Below are 16,543 nucleotides of genomic sequence, written 5' to 3' on the forward strand. Positions count from 1 at the left end.
TGAAGTTGGCACCCTCTTTGCAGTTGTAAGAGACTCTACTTTTCTGAGAAGTCTTTCCACAAGATTTTGGACTGTGTCTTTGGAAATGTTTGCCCATTCATCTAAAAGAGTAGAAGGCCTGGCTCAAAATCAGTGATAGAATTCATCCCAAAGGTGTTTTAGGGTTGACAGCAGGTCTCTGTGAAAGACACATGAGCTCCTCCAAACCAAACTCATCAGACCATGTCTTTATGGAGTTGGCATTGTGTACCTGAACTCAGCCATGTCCCCTTTTATTACTTTTTTTTTTAAACACATCATACATGATCATTGACTATGATCATACATGATAACAAATTTATAAAAATAACCAAAATCCTTTTTTTTATATGTTTTTAATGTAAATGTAGTCATTTGGTTTCTTACACAGTCCTGGTAGAGGAGTAAAAAAGAACCAGTTGGTAATGGTTGGCTCAGCTTTGCTATGCTGTATGTAACTGCTGGAATCACCCTACAGCAAAGTAAGGTTTGGGATCCCCAAAAGTCGCAGAGCCTTACATAGCAGGATATTCTTTCACCCGTCATTTTAATTCTTCTTATTTTAAAGCAATAACTCACTTTTTACTTAGATCAGACTTTTTTAAAATTACTTTTTTTGTAATAAGTGTTCTTACCAGGTCTATCTGTACAGCTCTTTGGACTCTCTCAAGTGCAGTGGAATAAGCCTTCTTCAACCAGCAAGGCAACGCATCTGCAAACCATCGGTGGGATTCAGACAGTGGTAGAGTTCCATTCCTAGAAGATGGAGAGAAGGTCCAGTGTGATTTCTCAGATTACATTATGTGACTTCAAGCAAGAAATATTGTTTTTTGTCAAGGATGTAACTATAAACCACAGGATCCTGTTTTATTATATTAAACTTACTGGCTCCTTAGCTACCCCCTTTGCAGTACGCTGTTTATTTACCCTGGTGACCTATATTGCAGATCTGACATAGCCCCCTTTCACATATTAATAATAAAGTTACTCCGCGCCTTGGATGTACTGTCTATATAACTAGACATATAATTGTGCAAAGAGTAAATATGTTAATACTGCATTACTGTATTACTGCTAATATTATCCACATTGTTTCCCAGAGCCCTAGAGAGTACTCCTAATAATAGCTGTTGACATTGGTGGCCAGCCAACAGATATCAGTCACATCATGCACTATAACTACACTGCCTTCAGTATATCAAAAGGTCCTCCCAGGGCTAGGATGCTAAAGTGGACCCCCCTACCCTTGAGCGCTTTGATTTGGCCCTACAAAAACGAACATTAATTTAAGATGAAAAAAAAAAGTAAAAAAAAAATAAGAGTTAACTAAAATAGTAACCACAAATTTATGGTTAAATTATTTAGGGTTAAAAAAATGTTATTCTGTGATTTGTTCTTACTATTCGGTTTCAAGTGCTACAGACACAAATTAGATGCAAAAAGTTTACATGCAAAAAAAGAAACTCAGCAGCAAAAAATAAGGGATTAAATGAGTTAATAATAGCAAATTATGGTTTTATCATGCATCATCATACGCTGCAAAACACATGGGTACTGAGACGTGCTCCTTTTAACTGATCTCCCCTTTATATTGATGGGCCCCTCGATGCACATCAACGTATGAAAAACTCATCTGAAAAATGTATATACTGTGTATATATATATGTATATATATATATATATATATATATATATATATATATATATATATATATATATATATATATATATATATATATTGTAATAGTGAGAGTCCCTGTCACTGTGAAAAGGGATGGAAAATGGACACAGAGTTTGCATGTCAGGTGACTGCAAGGCTACAGAGCAATTATTTTGAGAGGAGAAATCTACTCTGGCAGCTTTCTCCGGATTTTACTATCTTTAGATGGGGCTCTGTAGTTTGGAGATTCCTCAGAGTCTTGGGTGGGATGGAATCTTCAACCCTGTGACCAGGTCTTATGGATAGCCAGCTGGTTGTGTGCCCAGGTGCACACAGCCCATATAACGAGGGGCTGGTGAGAGCAGAGAGTGGAGGAAGGTGGAGTGTGTGCAGCTTGCTGCTGCTGTATCAAGACAGACCTGTGTCTGAAAAACTGTCTGCCCTGTGTGAGACGACATCCCTGGTAAGGGGGGACTTGGTGTCTGAAGGACTGGGAAGGTTGGGACGGCTACAAGGGCCTGGGAGACCAGAGAAGGGTCTGGGAGGCTGGGAGAGCCGAGGCGACTAGGAAGTCCAAGGGGGCTGAAGGAAGTCCTGAAGTCTGGGGAACAGTAAGCAAACCCAGGGGTCTGGAGAGTTCTGTTGAGGCCAGGAGTAGGCTGGTTCAGCAGGGAACTGCAAGGCAAAGTAAGCCTAGGAGCCAGGAGGCTTGGCATTTTCGGTTGTATGAATTTACTGAAGAAGAACCCCTGTGTGGGAAATCATGTGTATAAACTTTTATTTTGTTCCTGTTAATAAAAATGGGCTGCCATGCCCTCAAACCTGATAACTGACTGCTGTGGACTCACTACGTGAAGATGCATCTACCACTGAGCTAAACACCCCAATATCACAATATATAGTGCTGCATACATTGATGGTGCTATATAATTATCTGTAATAAATAAAACAGGGCCTTAATGATATTTTTAATTAATAATTTCATTAGTTTGATAAGATAGAAATAATCTCTGCAGAGATAGGATACCAAAACATCTGTAATGCCGCGTACACACGAGCGGATTTTTCGACCAGACTGGTCCGACGATCTATCCGACGGACCTTTGGCGGACTTCCAACAGACTTTCCCAACAAACAGACTTGCCTACACTCGATCACACCAAAGTCTGACGGATTCGTACGTGATGACGTACGACCGGACTAAAATAAGGAAGTTGATAGCCAGTAGCCAATAGCTGCCCTAGCGTTGGTTTTCGTCTGTCGGACTAGCATACAGACGAGCGGACTTTTCGACCGGACTCGAGTCCGTCGGAAAGATTTGAAACATGTTCCAAAACGAAAGTCCGTCAGATTTTCGACCAAAAAAGTCAGCTGCAGGTTCGATGAAGCCCACACACAGTCGAATTGACCAGTCCGGTCAAAGTCCGCTCGTGTGTATGCGGCATTAGGCACTGCAAGTCTGTTATGGGGCTATGCCTGATTTTGTGATCACAACTATGTAAGGACACTGCCATCTAAAGGTGTAATCTTGCCCCCAGCTGTCTCTTCTGCCTGAAGATTACCTATTTGGTAGAAATTTATGAAGATTGTGAAGTTCACGCAGAATGAGATAAAGTTGATACAACGAGTCAGAGAGCTGCTGGCGAGAGCTGTGGTTGGCAGGTGGGAGCTGACTTAATACATTTTGGGAAACCTGAAGAAATGAAAAAAAAAAAAAAAATAATAAAAATAAATTGGTAGGTCAGATGGGAAGGAGCCAAAGTTATGCAGGTAACATTGTAAAAGAATTAGAGACATATACCAGTTCCTCCAGTTCCTGGAACGTCAGACTGAAAACATCAATCTTCATAGTGCTAAGGAGACAAGAGAACTATTAGATGTAGAAATTGTGGACCAGAACCAGAAAAGGCTTAGCTTTTAAAGGAATGACAAGTATTTTATCTTAACTGCTTCACGCCTAAGGGAAAAACAAATCTTAATATTGTATATTAATAAAATCTTAAGTAGGATACCCTTTGAAAAAGTGACGTGACGGTCATGCAACGCATCAGGGAGGAGAGGCGGGTCCTGTCTTGTTCGGCTTTTCCCGATCACGGCCAGGATGGGGAATCAGCTGTGTGTGCTCGTTTTCTTTTACTAATGTAAGTGGATACTTTTAATAAATTTGGTTGTATTTGATACTACACCATGGAGTATTCCTTCCCCTCTTTTGTATTGCCTGGCTGACTTACTGGGGTGCCTTGGGAGCAGAGAGCGGTATCATAACAGGAGATCCATAGGAGAGTGCTTTAGGGGAGGATCGTGGAGCTGTCCATCCATCTGGATTGTATTCACTGGGCTGTTATCGATCAGCCTTAAGGTGAGAGGCTGGGGGGACTGCACTGGGGAGCTGTTACCAGTACTAATATTTTCACCATGTCCTGGAGATTGCCACAATCCGGATTGCACAGTGTATGGGACTTGTTATCGGGTGCACGATTTTTTGTATGAATTTAAACATTTTTATTTATTTTTTGGACTGCTACTTTATATACACTAAATATTTTATACACAGAATCTATTCATCACTATTTTCACTGATTTTCTATACTTTGCATTTTATTTAATGTCTATACTTTATATATATTGGGTGCTGTTGGGATTCAGTCACTTTTTGGATTTATTGGTTTGGATTTATGTATGCGATTCATTAGTGATTTACAAATAGGGATATCCACACCTATTTTTGTTGTAGCGATGGTTCATCATAACCTTTGGTACACATTATGATGGTAGATTAATTGTTGTTGACACAATTATTATTTGGATTTTCGTGTAAAATCTCCATTTACGTGGTTGTTTCACAATATTATTTGATTATTTACTGATTTTTCACATCATTGTTTTGTACAATTTTTGGATTTAGCGCCACATTACCTATTATTATTATTATTATTGATAGTTATTTCGTGGTGTGGGAACACCTTTAGGGTGGCAGCTTTATCACCGATATTTACTATTCTATTTACAGTCTTGTTGGTGGTTTGCGCACCAGTATGCATTATTATTAACAATCACTTTACCAGCCAGCGCTACTACAGTGATCGCCATAATCTTCTGGGTTCTGTGTTGCTGTCATTCACAGAATGCCTTGTATTTTTTTTTTCCACGATTACAAGACATTTTCAGATTGGATGGGCTGGATACATCACTATCGCCACCTTGTCTAATCAGAGAATGCTTTGTATTCATTGAAAAAAATACAAGACATTCTTTAAATGGCGGCAGTCCAGAGCAAGCCACCCCCCCCTGGTTATTATTTAGTGGGGCAACTACTCAGCACAGGACCTTGAAATCACAGTGATCACTGTAGAAGCACTGACTACTACTGTGATTGTCCAGTGGTCCCTCAGGTATTAGATGTGGTTACTTACATAGGTCTAAGCTTGACCAATGTAAGTGTTCAATTAGAATCATACATGAAGTTCAGTTTTAATTTAGCTTGTGTACAGCACAGCAACAAGTATCTCTGTGTTTAGATAATTACAAATATATACAGAAAAGTGTACTTCTTTAACTCCTTACTTGATAAAACACTTATTGAAGTATTTGTAACAATTCTGAAGGTCAGTGGTGACATCTGCCACCAGACTTAGCAAAGACTTCAGGTTTTCCTCATAGCCCTGCAAGAAATGACATATGTTATAGTTATTCTGGAAGAAAGGGAACTAAAGCAGTCAACATGTAATCAATTTTTCTGAAAACCAAAATAATCTTCCACAGAATCTGATATGTTATCCTTTAACAGGGCGGCAGTACCATGGAGGTCAACAGAAGAACTAAAGAAGAGGGCTGAGGGGGACCACAGAGATAGACACTCCCAGATGTGTTGGTTTCCCAGCAGAATTTGAGTGACCATTTCTCACATATGGGGGCTGATTTACTAAAACTGGAGAGTGCAAAATCTGGTGCAGCTGTGTAAACCAATCAGCTTCAGGTTTTTCTGGTCAAAGCTTAATTGAGCAAACTGAAGCTAGAAGCTGATTGGCTATCATGCACAGCTGTACCAGGTCTTGCTCTCTCCAGTAAGGTCAGGTTCACATATGTGCGAATTGGATGCGGTTTTCACCACATCCAATTCGCATTACATAAGAGTGTGACTGGCTCTCAATGGAGCAGGTTCACTGTAAAGAACCCTTTCCTTAACGGCTTATAAAAATCTTTTTTTATTCATAGACAACTAGTACCCCCTTTGTCTTTTGTACAAACTTGGGATGAAAAGTTTGTTGCCAAAGCTTTATACTGATTTAAAGTGGCACTAAACGCTGGTTTAAAAAAGAAAAATATATATTCAAGGGTGTATTGTAACTTAGAAAAGTCCCTTCTATTGCTCTCAGCCTTCTCCAAATCCTCAAATTCCTTTTTTCTGCTGCTGTGTTCTGATTTCCTGTAAGAGGGTGGCCATGTTCATGCTTCACTGTACGTAGGGGCATAGCCACCCTCCCTAAGAGCCCTTTCACATTGGGGCGGCGTCGGCGGTAAAACGCCACTATTATTAGCGGCGTTTTACCGTCGGTATTCGGCCGCTAGCGGGGCGGTTTTACCCCGCGCTAGCGGCCGAGAAAGGGTTAAATACCACCGCAAAACCGGCGGTATAGCGGTATTTCAATGGGCAGGAGCGGTGAAGGAGCGGTATACACTCCGCTCCTTTACCGCTTCGAAGATGCTGCTAGCAGGACTTTTTTTACCGTCCTGCCAGTGCATCGCTCCAGTGTGAAAGCCCTCGAGGCTTTCACACTGGAATGAAAGCAGCGGCACTTTCGGGTCGGTTTGCAGGCGCTATTATTAGCGCGATAGCGCCTGCAAACCGCCCCAGTGTGAAAGGGCTCTAACTCACGCCTGAGATGGACTATGAACTCTGCAGTAGCGGAACTACTAGGGTCACAAAGGTCGCACTTGTGACTGGGCCCTGGAGTTCCACCACTGTGGAAGGACCCAAGGAGCCTGGACTGTGGCACCACAGCAGGGTTGCTGGTATCAGTTGTAAGCAGAGAGTTTCTATTACACTCTCTCTCACAGTGCTCAGACCCAGCACTGATAGCCCACTACCTCCCCTCTCTGCACAAACAGGAAAGGAGAGAAAGAAAAGGCTGGATCTGCTCCTCCTCCTCCCGTCCCTCTCCTCCTATGTGTGCCTGCAGCCCCTCCCACACTTCAATTCCTGGCAGAACTGTGCTCAGAAAAGAGATGAGTGAGCAGGAAAGCTCAGAAGCTAACAGCTACTGTACATGGTGGAGGAACTATGCATAGCGGAAACTGCCTGAACCTCCTTCCTGGGGTGAGTGAGCTCACCTTCCATAGTGACTGAAGTGTCCCCCTCCCTACCTTCTCTCTCCTGCCTCTACACTAATGTCGGGGGGACTCAGATGTAAGTGGGGGCTTTGGTGAGCAGAGACCCCCTTACATCAGAGTTCCCCTTTACACCAGAATCCCCAGCGCTCCCCCTTATATCAGAGCCCCCCCCCCCCCCCACTTAAATCAGGGTTCCCAGAGCATTTTTTACGTCAGAGTTCCTCTTTTACATTAGAGTCCACAGAGCTCCCACTTACAGTGAAATTCTTCAGACTCTGATGTAAGGGGGGCCTCTGGGAACCCTGACTTAAATGGGGTGGGGCTCTGATGTAAGGGGGAACGCTGTGAACTCTGATGTAGGGAGGGCACTGGGAACCCTGATTAAAGGGGAATGCTGGGAACTATGATGTAAGTGGGGGCTCTTGTTACCACAGACCCCCCTGATATCAGAGTAACTCTTTACATTAGAGTCTGCAGTGTTCCCCCTTACATCAGAGTCCTCTCCTTACATCAGAGTTCTCAGTGTTCCTTATTAAATCAGAGCCCCCAGAGTTCTACCATACATTAGAGTCTGCAGAGTTCTTCCATACAGTGTAAGGAATTCTGCAAGTTCAGATGTAAGGGGAACTCTACAGATTCAGATGTAAGGGGAACTCTGCCAGTTGAGATGTAAGGGGAACTCTGTGGATTCAGATGTAAGGGGAACTCTGTGGATTCAGATGTAAGGGGAACTCTGTGGATTCAGATGTAAGGGGAACTCTGTGGATTCAGATGTAAGGGGAACTCTGTGGATTCAGATGTAAGGGGAACTCTGTGGATTCAGATGTAAGGGGAAATCTGTGGATTCAGATGTAAGGGGAAATCTGTGGATTCAGATGTAAGGGGAAATCTGTGGATTCAGATGTAAGGGGAAATCTGTGGATTCAGATGTAAGGGGAAATCTGTGGATTCAGATGTAAGGGGAACTCTGTGGATTTAGATGTAAGGGGAACTCTGTAGATTCAGATGTAAAGGGCAAACTCTGTGGACTCTGATGTAAAGGGGGACTCTTGTGATTAAATACATATGATTAGAAATGTTATTTAATCACAAAATATGTGTATAGTGTTTACTACAAAAAAAATTGCTGTGGACTGCTAAAGTGTTCAGGTTTGGCTTGAAGAAAAGGTGGGAACCCCATCCCAAGATGGCAGGCAGGGGCAGGGCCTGCTGCAGAACAAATCCCGCTGCGGGACTGTAATAAAGGTCAGGGGGGCCCTGAAGGCTCTACTTATGCCTTTGACTATTGGATTTGTAGTATGCATAGAGCAGTGCACATGACCACAACTAACATGAACTGCTCATTCAAAGCAAATGGAAGGGGGGGAGGAGAGGAAAGACTACTCGTCTATGGCCAGCTTTAGACTAGGTAATGTCCTTGACTGAAGAAAAAGGGCTGTTTTTTTTAATTTTCTGTATTATTATTATTGTACTTTTGCTGTATATGTTGACATATCAGGAATTTATGCAGATATGTAAAGTTTACTTTGGCACACATGCTGGCAACAATTAAAGTGGTTGTAAACCTCAGACATGAAATATGAACAAATCATTTCCCTCTATAGTGTGTATTTGTCTCTATCCAGAGCACTGGGTGTCATTTCTATCTGCTGCCTCGTTTCTCTGCTTACTGCATGAGTAATTTCTGACGTGTTTTTCTGACACCAAGAAATAAAAAAGTGACAGTGGAGGGAGCTCCAGCACCCCTGTGATTGAGTGCCTCAGCTCTGTTCCTGTGTGAAGGGGACTGTGTCCCTTCCCTACAATTAGCTCTATCTGAGCTGTGCAGAGTGTAAATTCTGCTCCCTACCTCCTGCTATCGGAAAGCTCAGACAGGCCCTATACATTCTGCACTTTGAACAGCTGTAGAGGAGAGAAAACTGCAGATAAACAAGTACAACATATGTTGGAGGATTTGTTTAATCTGTGTGTATCACCTGAGGCCAGTCACTTTGTTGGGTATATGGAAGGGTTTACAACCACTTTAAGCAATAAGCATGCCTATTAACCACTTAACAACCGGCCCATAGCCGAATGACGGCTGCAGGGCAGTTGCTTAACTCTGGGAGGACGTCATATGACGTCCTCTCAGAATTCCCCTCTCGCGCGCCCCCTGGGGCGCGCACCCGAACACATCCGTGACCGCCGGGTCCTCAGGACCCGGCGCATCACGGATCCCGGTAAATGGCCGCTGATCGCGGCCATTTACCATGTGATCGCGCCGTCAAATGATGGCGTGATCACATGTAAACAGACCGGCGGCGTCTGATGACGCCGGTTCCTCTCCTCCCCTCCTGTGTACCGATCGGTACACTGTGGAGGAGAGGGAGATGGATGGATGACTGCAGCGCTGTGGGCTGGTTGTGTAGTGCCCACAGCGCTGCACAGAGACATCCAACCATCCATCCATCCATGCTCAGCCATCCCCACTACTCTGCAATACTCTGCTATGCCCCACCTTACTCTGCAATACCCCAATATTACTCTGCAATACCCCCACATTACTCTGCAATACCCCCACATTACTCTGCAATACCCCCACATTACTCTGCAATACCCCCACATTACTCTGCAATACCCCCACATTGCTCTGCAATACCCCCACATTGCTCTGCAATACCCCCACATTGCTCTGCAATACCCCACAATACTCTGCAATACCCCACAGTACTCTGCAATACCCCACAATACTCTGCAATACCCCACAGTACTCTGCAATACCCCACAGTACTCTGCAATACCCCACAGTACTCTGCAATACCCCGCAGTACTCTGCAATACCCCGCAGTACTCTGCAATACCCCGCAGTACTCTGCAATACCCCGCAGTACACGGCAATACCCCGCAGTACACTGCAATACCCCGCAGTACACTGCAATACCCCGCAATACTCCGCAATACTCTGCAATACCCCGCAATACTCTGCAATACCCCGCAATACTCTGCAATACCCCGCAATACTCTGCAATACCCCGCAATACTCTGCAATACCCCCCATACTCTGCAATACCCCCCATACTCTGCAATACCCCCCATACTCTGCAATACCCCGCCATACTCTGCAATACCCCGCCATACTCTGCAATACCCCGCCATACTCTGCAATACCCCGCCATACCCAGCCATACCCTGCCATGCTGAGCCACGCTCGGCTGTACTCGGCCTCTGTATGTGGCCAGGCTGTGGAAGTCTCACACATGTGGTATCGCCGTACTCAGGAGGAGCAGGAGAATCTATTTTGGGGTGTCATTTTTGGTATGTACATGCTATGTGTTAGAAATATTGTATAAATGGACAACTTTGTGTTAAAAAAAAAAAAAAATACGTTTTAACCACTTCCCGCCCGCCGACTGTCATACAACGTCCTTGACTTTGTGCGGGGATATCTGAATAAAGCCTGCAGCTACAGGCATCATTCAGATATCAGCTTTTTCAGCCGGCGATTCCCTACACCATAAGAACGATCATAGCGGCTGTTCCACTGCTTGATCGTTCTTACGGGAGGCGAGAGGGGATGTCCCCCCTCCCGCCGCACTCCGCTGCTTCTACCGACTCACCGCTACGATCGAAGCCAGGATCGTTTTTTTTTTTTTTTTTTATTTCAGGCTTCCCAGCCTAGAGGTGAGATGTGGGGTCTTATTGACCCCATATCTCATTGTAAAGAGGACCTGTCATGCCATATTCCAATTACAAGGGATGTTTACATTCCTTGTAATAGGAATAAAAGTGGTCAAAATTTTTTTTTTTTGTAAAAAAGCATCAAACAAAAATAAATAAAGTAAAATGAACAATAAAAAAAAAAAAAAAAAATTTTAAAGCACCCCTGTCCCTGTGTGCTTGCATGCAGAAGCGAACGCATATATAAGTCCCGCCCACATATGAAAACGGTATTCAAACCACACATGTGAGGTATCACTGCGATCGGTAGAGCGAGCGCAAAAATTTTGGCCCTAGACCTCCTCTGTAACTCAAAACATGTAACCAGTAAAAAATTTTAAAGCGTCGCCTATGGGGATTTTTGAGTAGCAAAGTTTGGCGCCATTCCACAAGCGCGTGCAATTTTGAAAGGTGACATGTTGGGTATCTATTTACTCGGCGTAACTTCATCTTTCACATTATGCAAAAACATTGGGCTAAATTTACTGTTTTGATTTTTGTAAAGCACAAAACAGTTTTTTTTTCCAAAAAAAAGCATTAAAAAAATTGCTGCGCAAATACCGTGTGAGATAAAAAGTTGCAATGACCGCCATTGTATTCTCTAGGGTCTTTGCTAAAAAAAACATAATATAATGTTTTGGGGTTCTATGTAATTTTCTAGCTAATAAATGATGATTTTTAAATGTAGGAGAGAAATGTCAGAATTGGCCTGGGCACTCCAGAATGCCTGAAGGTGCTCCCCTGCATGTTGGGCCTCTGTATGTGGCCATGCTGTGTAAAAGTCTCACACATGTGGTATCGTCGTACTCGGGAGTAATAGCAGAATGTGTTTTGGGGTGTAATTTGTGGTATGCATATGTGGAGTGTAAGAAATAACCTGCTAATATGACAATTTTGTGAAAAAAAAAAAAGTAAAAAAAAAAAAAACTTGATTTGCAAAGAATTGTGGGAAAAAATGACAACTTCAAAAAACTCACCATGCATCTTTCTAAATACCTTGGAATGTCTTCTTTCCAAAAAGGGGTCATTTGGGGGGGATTTGTACTTTTCTGGCATGTTAGGGTCTCAAGAAATTAGATAGGCCGTCAGTACTTCAGGTGTGATCAATTTTCAGATATTCGCACCATAGCTTGTGGACGCTATAACTTTCACAAAGACCAAATAATATCCACCGATTTGGGTTATTTTTACCAAAGATATGTAGCGGTATAAATTTTGGCCAAAATATATGAAGAAAAATTACTAATTTGCAAAATTTTATAACAGAAATGAAGAAAAATTTATTTTTTTACAGAATTTTCGGTCTTTTTTTTTTTATAGCGCAAAAAATAAAGAACCCAGTGGTGATTAAATACCACCAAAATAAAGCTCTATTTGTGTGAAAAAAAAGGACAAAAATTTCATATGGGTACAGTGTTGCATGACTGAGTAATTGTCATTCAAAATGTGAGAGCACCAAAAGCTGAAAATTGGTCTGGTTAGGAAGGGGGTTTAAGTGCCCAGTGGTCAAGTGGTTAATAAACTGTAGAAGAGGAAGAAAACTTTCCTAGGGACAGTCCTATCATGTTGGAAACTTGACTGGCCCTTAAAAATTCAAATAGTTCCCAGTGGACAGTTTACCATTGTGTAATAATCAGTTACCAAATCTACCAATATCAGCCAAAAAGATAACACTATTATGACCCTAGTCTTACCTGTATCATTGGCTGTAGATGTTGTTTCTTCAGGTCAAACCACTCATGGGTCCCTGTCTAAATTGGAGAATGTAAATAAAAAAAATCAGCCATGAACCAATTCCATTCTCTGAAAAAAGGGGAAATCTCTGCTGATCGCTACCTTGATAGCCTCAGTTATCCTGTCCTGTAAATTGGGGGTCGGTGAGCACAGTTCTCTGAAAGCCTTGGTCTTACATGTCTGTATCAGCACCCTGCATGTGAAATTAATCAATTTTTGTAATTGCGTAATTGAACATGAAATAATGACCTCTTCCAACTCAAACAATATTCATATTTAATATTATATACAGTATGTAATGTATTCCTAAAAAAATGTCCTTGATCAAAAAGAGCTGTGTATCTACACTACAGATCTTGTATGCATACTTTGGCTTTAGTAGGGGTCTCTGGTCTCCTAAAGCTGGAGATAAGGATAGGTGTTATTGTGGGGTCTATGCTTACTAAATATCCAAGAAAGTGCAAGATAGCTAAATGCACCTGTAAGAGTGTTGTTCAGGATGTGGGGTATCTACATGCAGGTACAAGCAGGTCAGAACAAAATACATACACCGCTCAAGCACTGCTCGAGGTTCCAGCAATTCGCCACAGGTGCTCACCCTGGCTCACCACCATCCACAGCATATGTACATAGAAGGAATGGCCACACACCGCAGTAAGATAAATGCTTGCAGGGATTCTTTATTGTCACAGTGCCAGACAGATATAACAGGATTAAAGCGTTTCACACGAACATACCGTGCTTGTTCACAACACGCACAGTATGTTCATGTGAAACGCGTTAATCCTGTTAGCATTAGAATCCCTACAAGTATTTATCTTACTGCTGTGTGCGGCCATTCCTTCTCTGTGCAGGTACAAGCAGGTACCAGCCTCCTGATGGCTGTCACAGCTTTATTAGAAGGTTTTACCTTGCCAGCAATCAAACTGTCTATGACTGATGTCCTTAGTGGGCCTTGATTAGTCCGATATCTGTCCTGAACTGAAGGTTAGGACAGTTGTTGTAGTCAACTGCAAGTATTCAATTTGCCATTATTTCTGAAATAAGTATTCTTTACAAATCAATAACGCTATGGGGGAATGTATATTTTTTTGTACAGACAGGTTATTATACCTATACCTTTCCACCATCTGGTGTGTTCCTGTGATTGTTTCATATATTTGTATATGATGTTGTATTTTCAAATGTAAAGCAGTTTTATTACAAATTAGTAATAATTTGAAGTCACTGACCTGAGCAAACCCTGGAGGCGTTCTACCGATTGCGAGGCGGACAATGGAAACACAATGCGATATCGCTGAATAACAGACATTCCATATTGCAATAGAGACTCGAAGGATTCTGCCAGCTCCTTCCTCTGGAGATAATTAGAAAGATAAAAACAACAAATGGCCCATACAGTGAACATGGTGCAAAGTGATTCACTTTAAAGCAGTATTAAACCCAAAACCAAAATTGTATGTAGCACCCTGGTCCGAAACAGGGCTGCTAATAAATCTAGTTGTGCTAGGTGGTAACTTGCCTGGCTGATTGATAGTTTGATCCACTGATTTCTGTCCTAAGTCTGAGTTTAATTGGCAGTCTCTCTCTTCCGTCAATAGGTGGCACTGTTGCCATTGGCACTAGGATGATGGATTACAGTGAATTCAGGTGATGGGTCAGCCAATCAGCAGGAGTTTCTTTGGTTGCTGTGCATGCTGGGATAGGCTATTTATTTGGGAAGAGTCAGGTGATCAGGGTTTTTCCCGCCCAGGGCTGCGACCTGGGTGGGTATGTGTCGAGTAACTCCTGGTTGCTAGGCCTGAAGCCTGAGGCCTATTTAGGAGTCATACTGGCTGCTAGGTCTACGTAAGGCCTATCCAGTAATTCAAGGTTCTGCAAAGGAGGAGCAGCAAAGGTAAGCCCGAAGCCTGGGCGGAACCGGGTGTGTTAGAAGCTCAGCCCGAGGGGAGCCTGATCGTTGCTGGAGGTAAAGGAAAAGCAGTTGCCACAAAGGGACGACCACTCCTGTTACCAGAGGCAAGTTTTGGAAGAGATGATGTTCTGAAGGAGTACTAGAACAGACCCTTCACCAGCTGGGGACAGTGAAGTAGTGGGAAAGCTTAAGTGGAGACTAATCCTGGAATGCAGCGGGTAGCTGTGAGTAAAGCTTGAAGGAGTACGGCGGGTAGCTGTAAGTAAAGCTTAAAGATAAGTACAGCAGCTAGCTGTGGGTGAAGCTCGGGGAATCCAGCGGTTGCCTGAGAGTCCAAGAAGTCTAGTGAAAGACGACGAGCTGAGCTTGAGGATCTACAGTGGGATACTGTGAGAGAAGTTGTTGCTATAGGAGGCAGCAGTTCCTACAAGATACAGATTGCAGCATTCAGATTAAAGGCCCTTTATCTGTATTGCTGTCTGCCTAGTTCTATTATTGTCTACGGAGTTTGCCTTAATTGCTATTGCATTTACCTAAGGGTGTCCTGTGCCCTAACCCTCTCTCCCACCGTTCCTGTTAAGAGAAACAAAATCTCTTTGTTCATTTTTACAAGTGACTGGTGCCCAATCTTTCCACCTTGCACTACACCCACTGAGCCTAGTAACCTGCAACCTGAGGAGGAATGTCAGTTCTTCCTGGCTCTGGGGGTCACCATCAGGTCCTTGGAAGTCGGGGAGACCGCTACATGTAATATATTACATTTTAGCAATCATGAGATGTGGTGGCTCATTCTTTTTTTTGTTTAGAATTTTCCCTTCTGTTTTCACCTGATGATCTGGCCAGTAACACACCCCCTGTATTAGAGTGCCCTCACTCTGGATCAATGAGCACAAGGGCACCTCTGGACAGCAGCATTGTCAGTCTGGGGGGGGGGTGGGGGGTGGGGAGTGTGTTAGATGTACTAGTAGCATTAGATACACTAACACATTGAAGCCAAAATCTAGCTAACACTTTATAAGCAGTTACAGCAATAGTGTTTTTTCCTTTTGGGATTTACATGAAGAAAGAAAAGCTGATCACTGTAAGCACCCCTGCAGTGGTAAATGATTTTTCTCATCCCTGTATTTGCTACAGCCACAGAACAGCTTGTTTTTTGAAAAGCAACAGACTTACTGGCCAAATCACCAGGTGGAAATAAGGCAAATAAAACCTAAAAAATAAAACAAATGCAGCCACCACATCTAAGCTGCAATATAATAAATGTATAAAAAATGTTTGCTTTTGGCTTTAAAATCATTTTAAGGCATTGTAAATGAGAAGGTGGTACTCTTGTTGTTCGGAGGAAACCTCTCGATATACAAAGGGTTCTTCACAGTAAAATGTGAAATGTGGAATAGACTTCCTCAGGTCTAGTTCCAGCCAGCTTAAAAATATATTTTTTTAAAGCTGGATATTCTAAATGTATAGAAAATAACTTGTTATTAAGATTTATAAGTATGAGGGGTCTTCCCAAAGTTTTCACACTTTTTTAAAGTTAAAAAAATGTGGAAACTTTTTGAAGAACCCTCGTAATACCACTGAACATCAGCCTTTCTCAATCAGAGTTTCATGGAGCCAAGGGGTTCCTCCAGAGGTTGATAGGGATTCCTTCAGCAATGAGAATTCTCTGCCTCTCAGGTAAGTTACCACCAACACCAATTATCTTTTTAGCTATCTGTAATGGGCACATTCTTACCACTGTCACCAATTAGGGGCATTCTTTCCATTGACCAATGCACTAATACAAGGGCGGCCCATCCATTAAGGCCACATGCCCCCCCTATCCATGGCCGCCCCCCCTATCCATGTGTCCGGCCCCTATTAGGACGCCGGATGCATGGATTCCAATGCAGGGGGGTGTTATTTTGAAGCACCTGATTAGAGCCAGAGGCTCTAATAGGCTTTAAAATAGGGTGGGCTTGGGGCGCAGAGAATGCGAACGGAGCCCACCCAGGTGTGTTACAACAGCGAATGAACATTTGCTATGGTAACACCAATCCTCCTCCCGGCCAATCAGGAAGCGGGTCTTGAGACCTGTCACCCGGAAGGCTGAAAGGACAGGCGATCCTATTGGATGGCTAGGAGGAGAGGAGGACATGCATGGATGCCGTTATGGAGGAAAGGACACACGAGCCGATGCCCGCTGTCCA

The 16,543-nt window shown here is 43.0% G+C and overlaps 1 protein-coding gene across 3 annotated transcripts in view; it reads right to left on the minus strand.

Moving 5' to 3' along the window:
* Positions 1-16,543, minus strand: part of UNC13D (unc-13 homolog D) — a 235,702-nt gene that overhangs the window by 102,126 nt on the left and 117,033 nt on the right. For all 3 annotated transcript variants that reach the window (XM_073608142.1, XM_073608143.1, XM_073608140.1), the window contains 7 exons: positions 13,672-13,796; positions 12,542-12,632; positions 12,400-12,456; positions 5,243-5,340; positions 3,480-3,531; positions 3,241-3,371; positions 654-774 (listed from right to left, as the gene is read on the minus strand). In XM_073608142.1, the coding sequence (XP_073464243.1) occupies positions 654-774; positions 3,241-3,371; positions 3,480-3,531; positions 5,243-5,340; positions 12,400-12,456; positions 12,542-12,632; positions 13,672-13,796 (675 nt within the window). The remainder of the gene's footprint in view (positions 1-653; positions 775-3,240; positions 3,372-3,479; positions 3,532-5,242; positions 5,341-12,399; positions 12,457-12,541; positions 12,633-13,671; positions 13,797-16,543) is intronic.

The sequence above is a fragment of the Aquarana catesbeiana genome, linkage group LG12 (assembly GCF_042186555.1).
Source record: "Aquarana catesbeiana isolate 2022-GZ linkage group LG12, ASM4218655v1, whole genome shotgun sequence".
Lineage (NCBI taxonomy): Eukaryota > Metazoa > Chordata > Amphibia > Anura > Ranidae > Aquarana > Aquarana catesbeiana.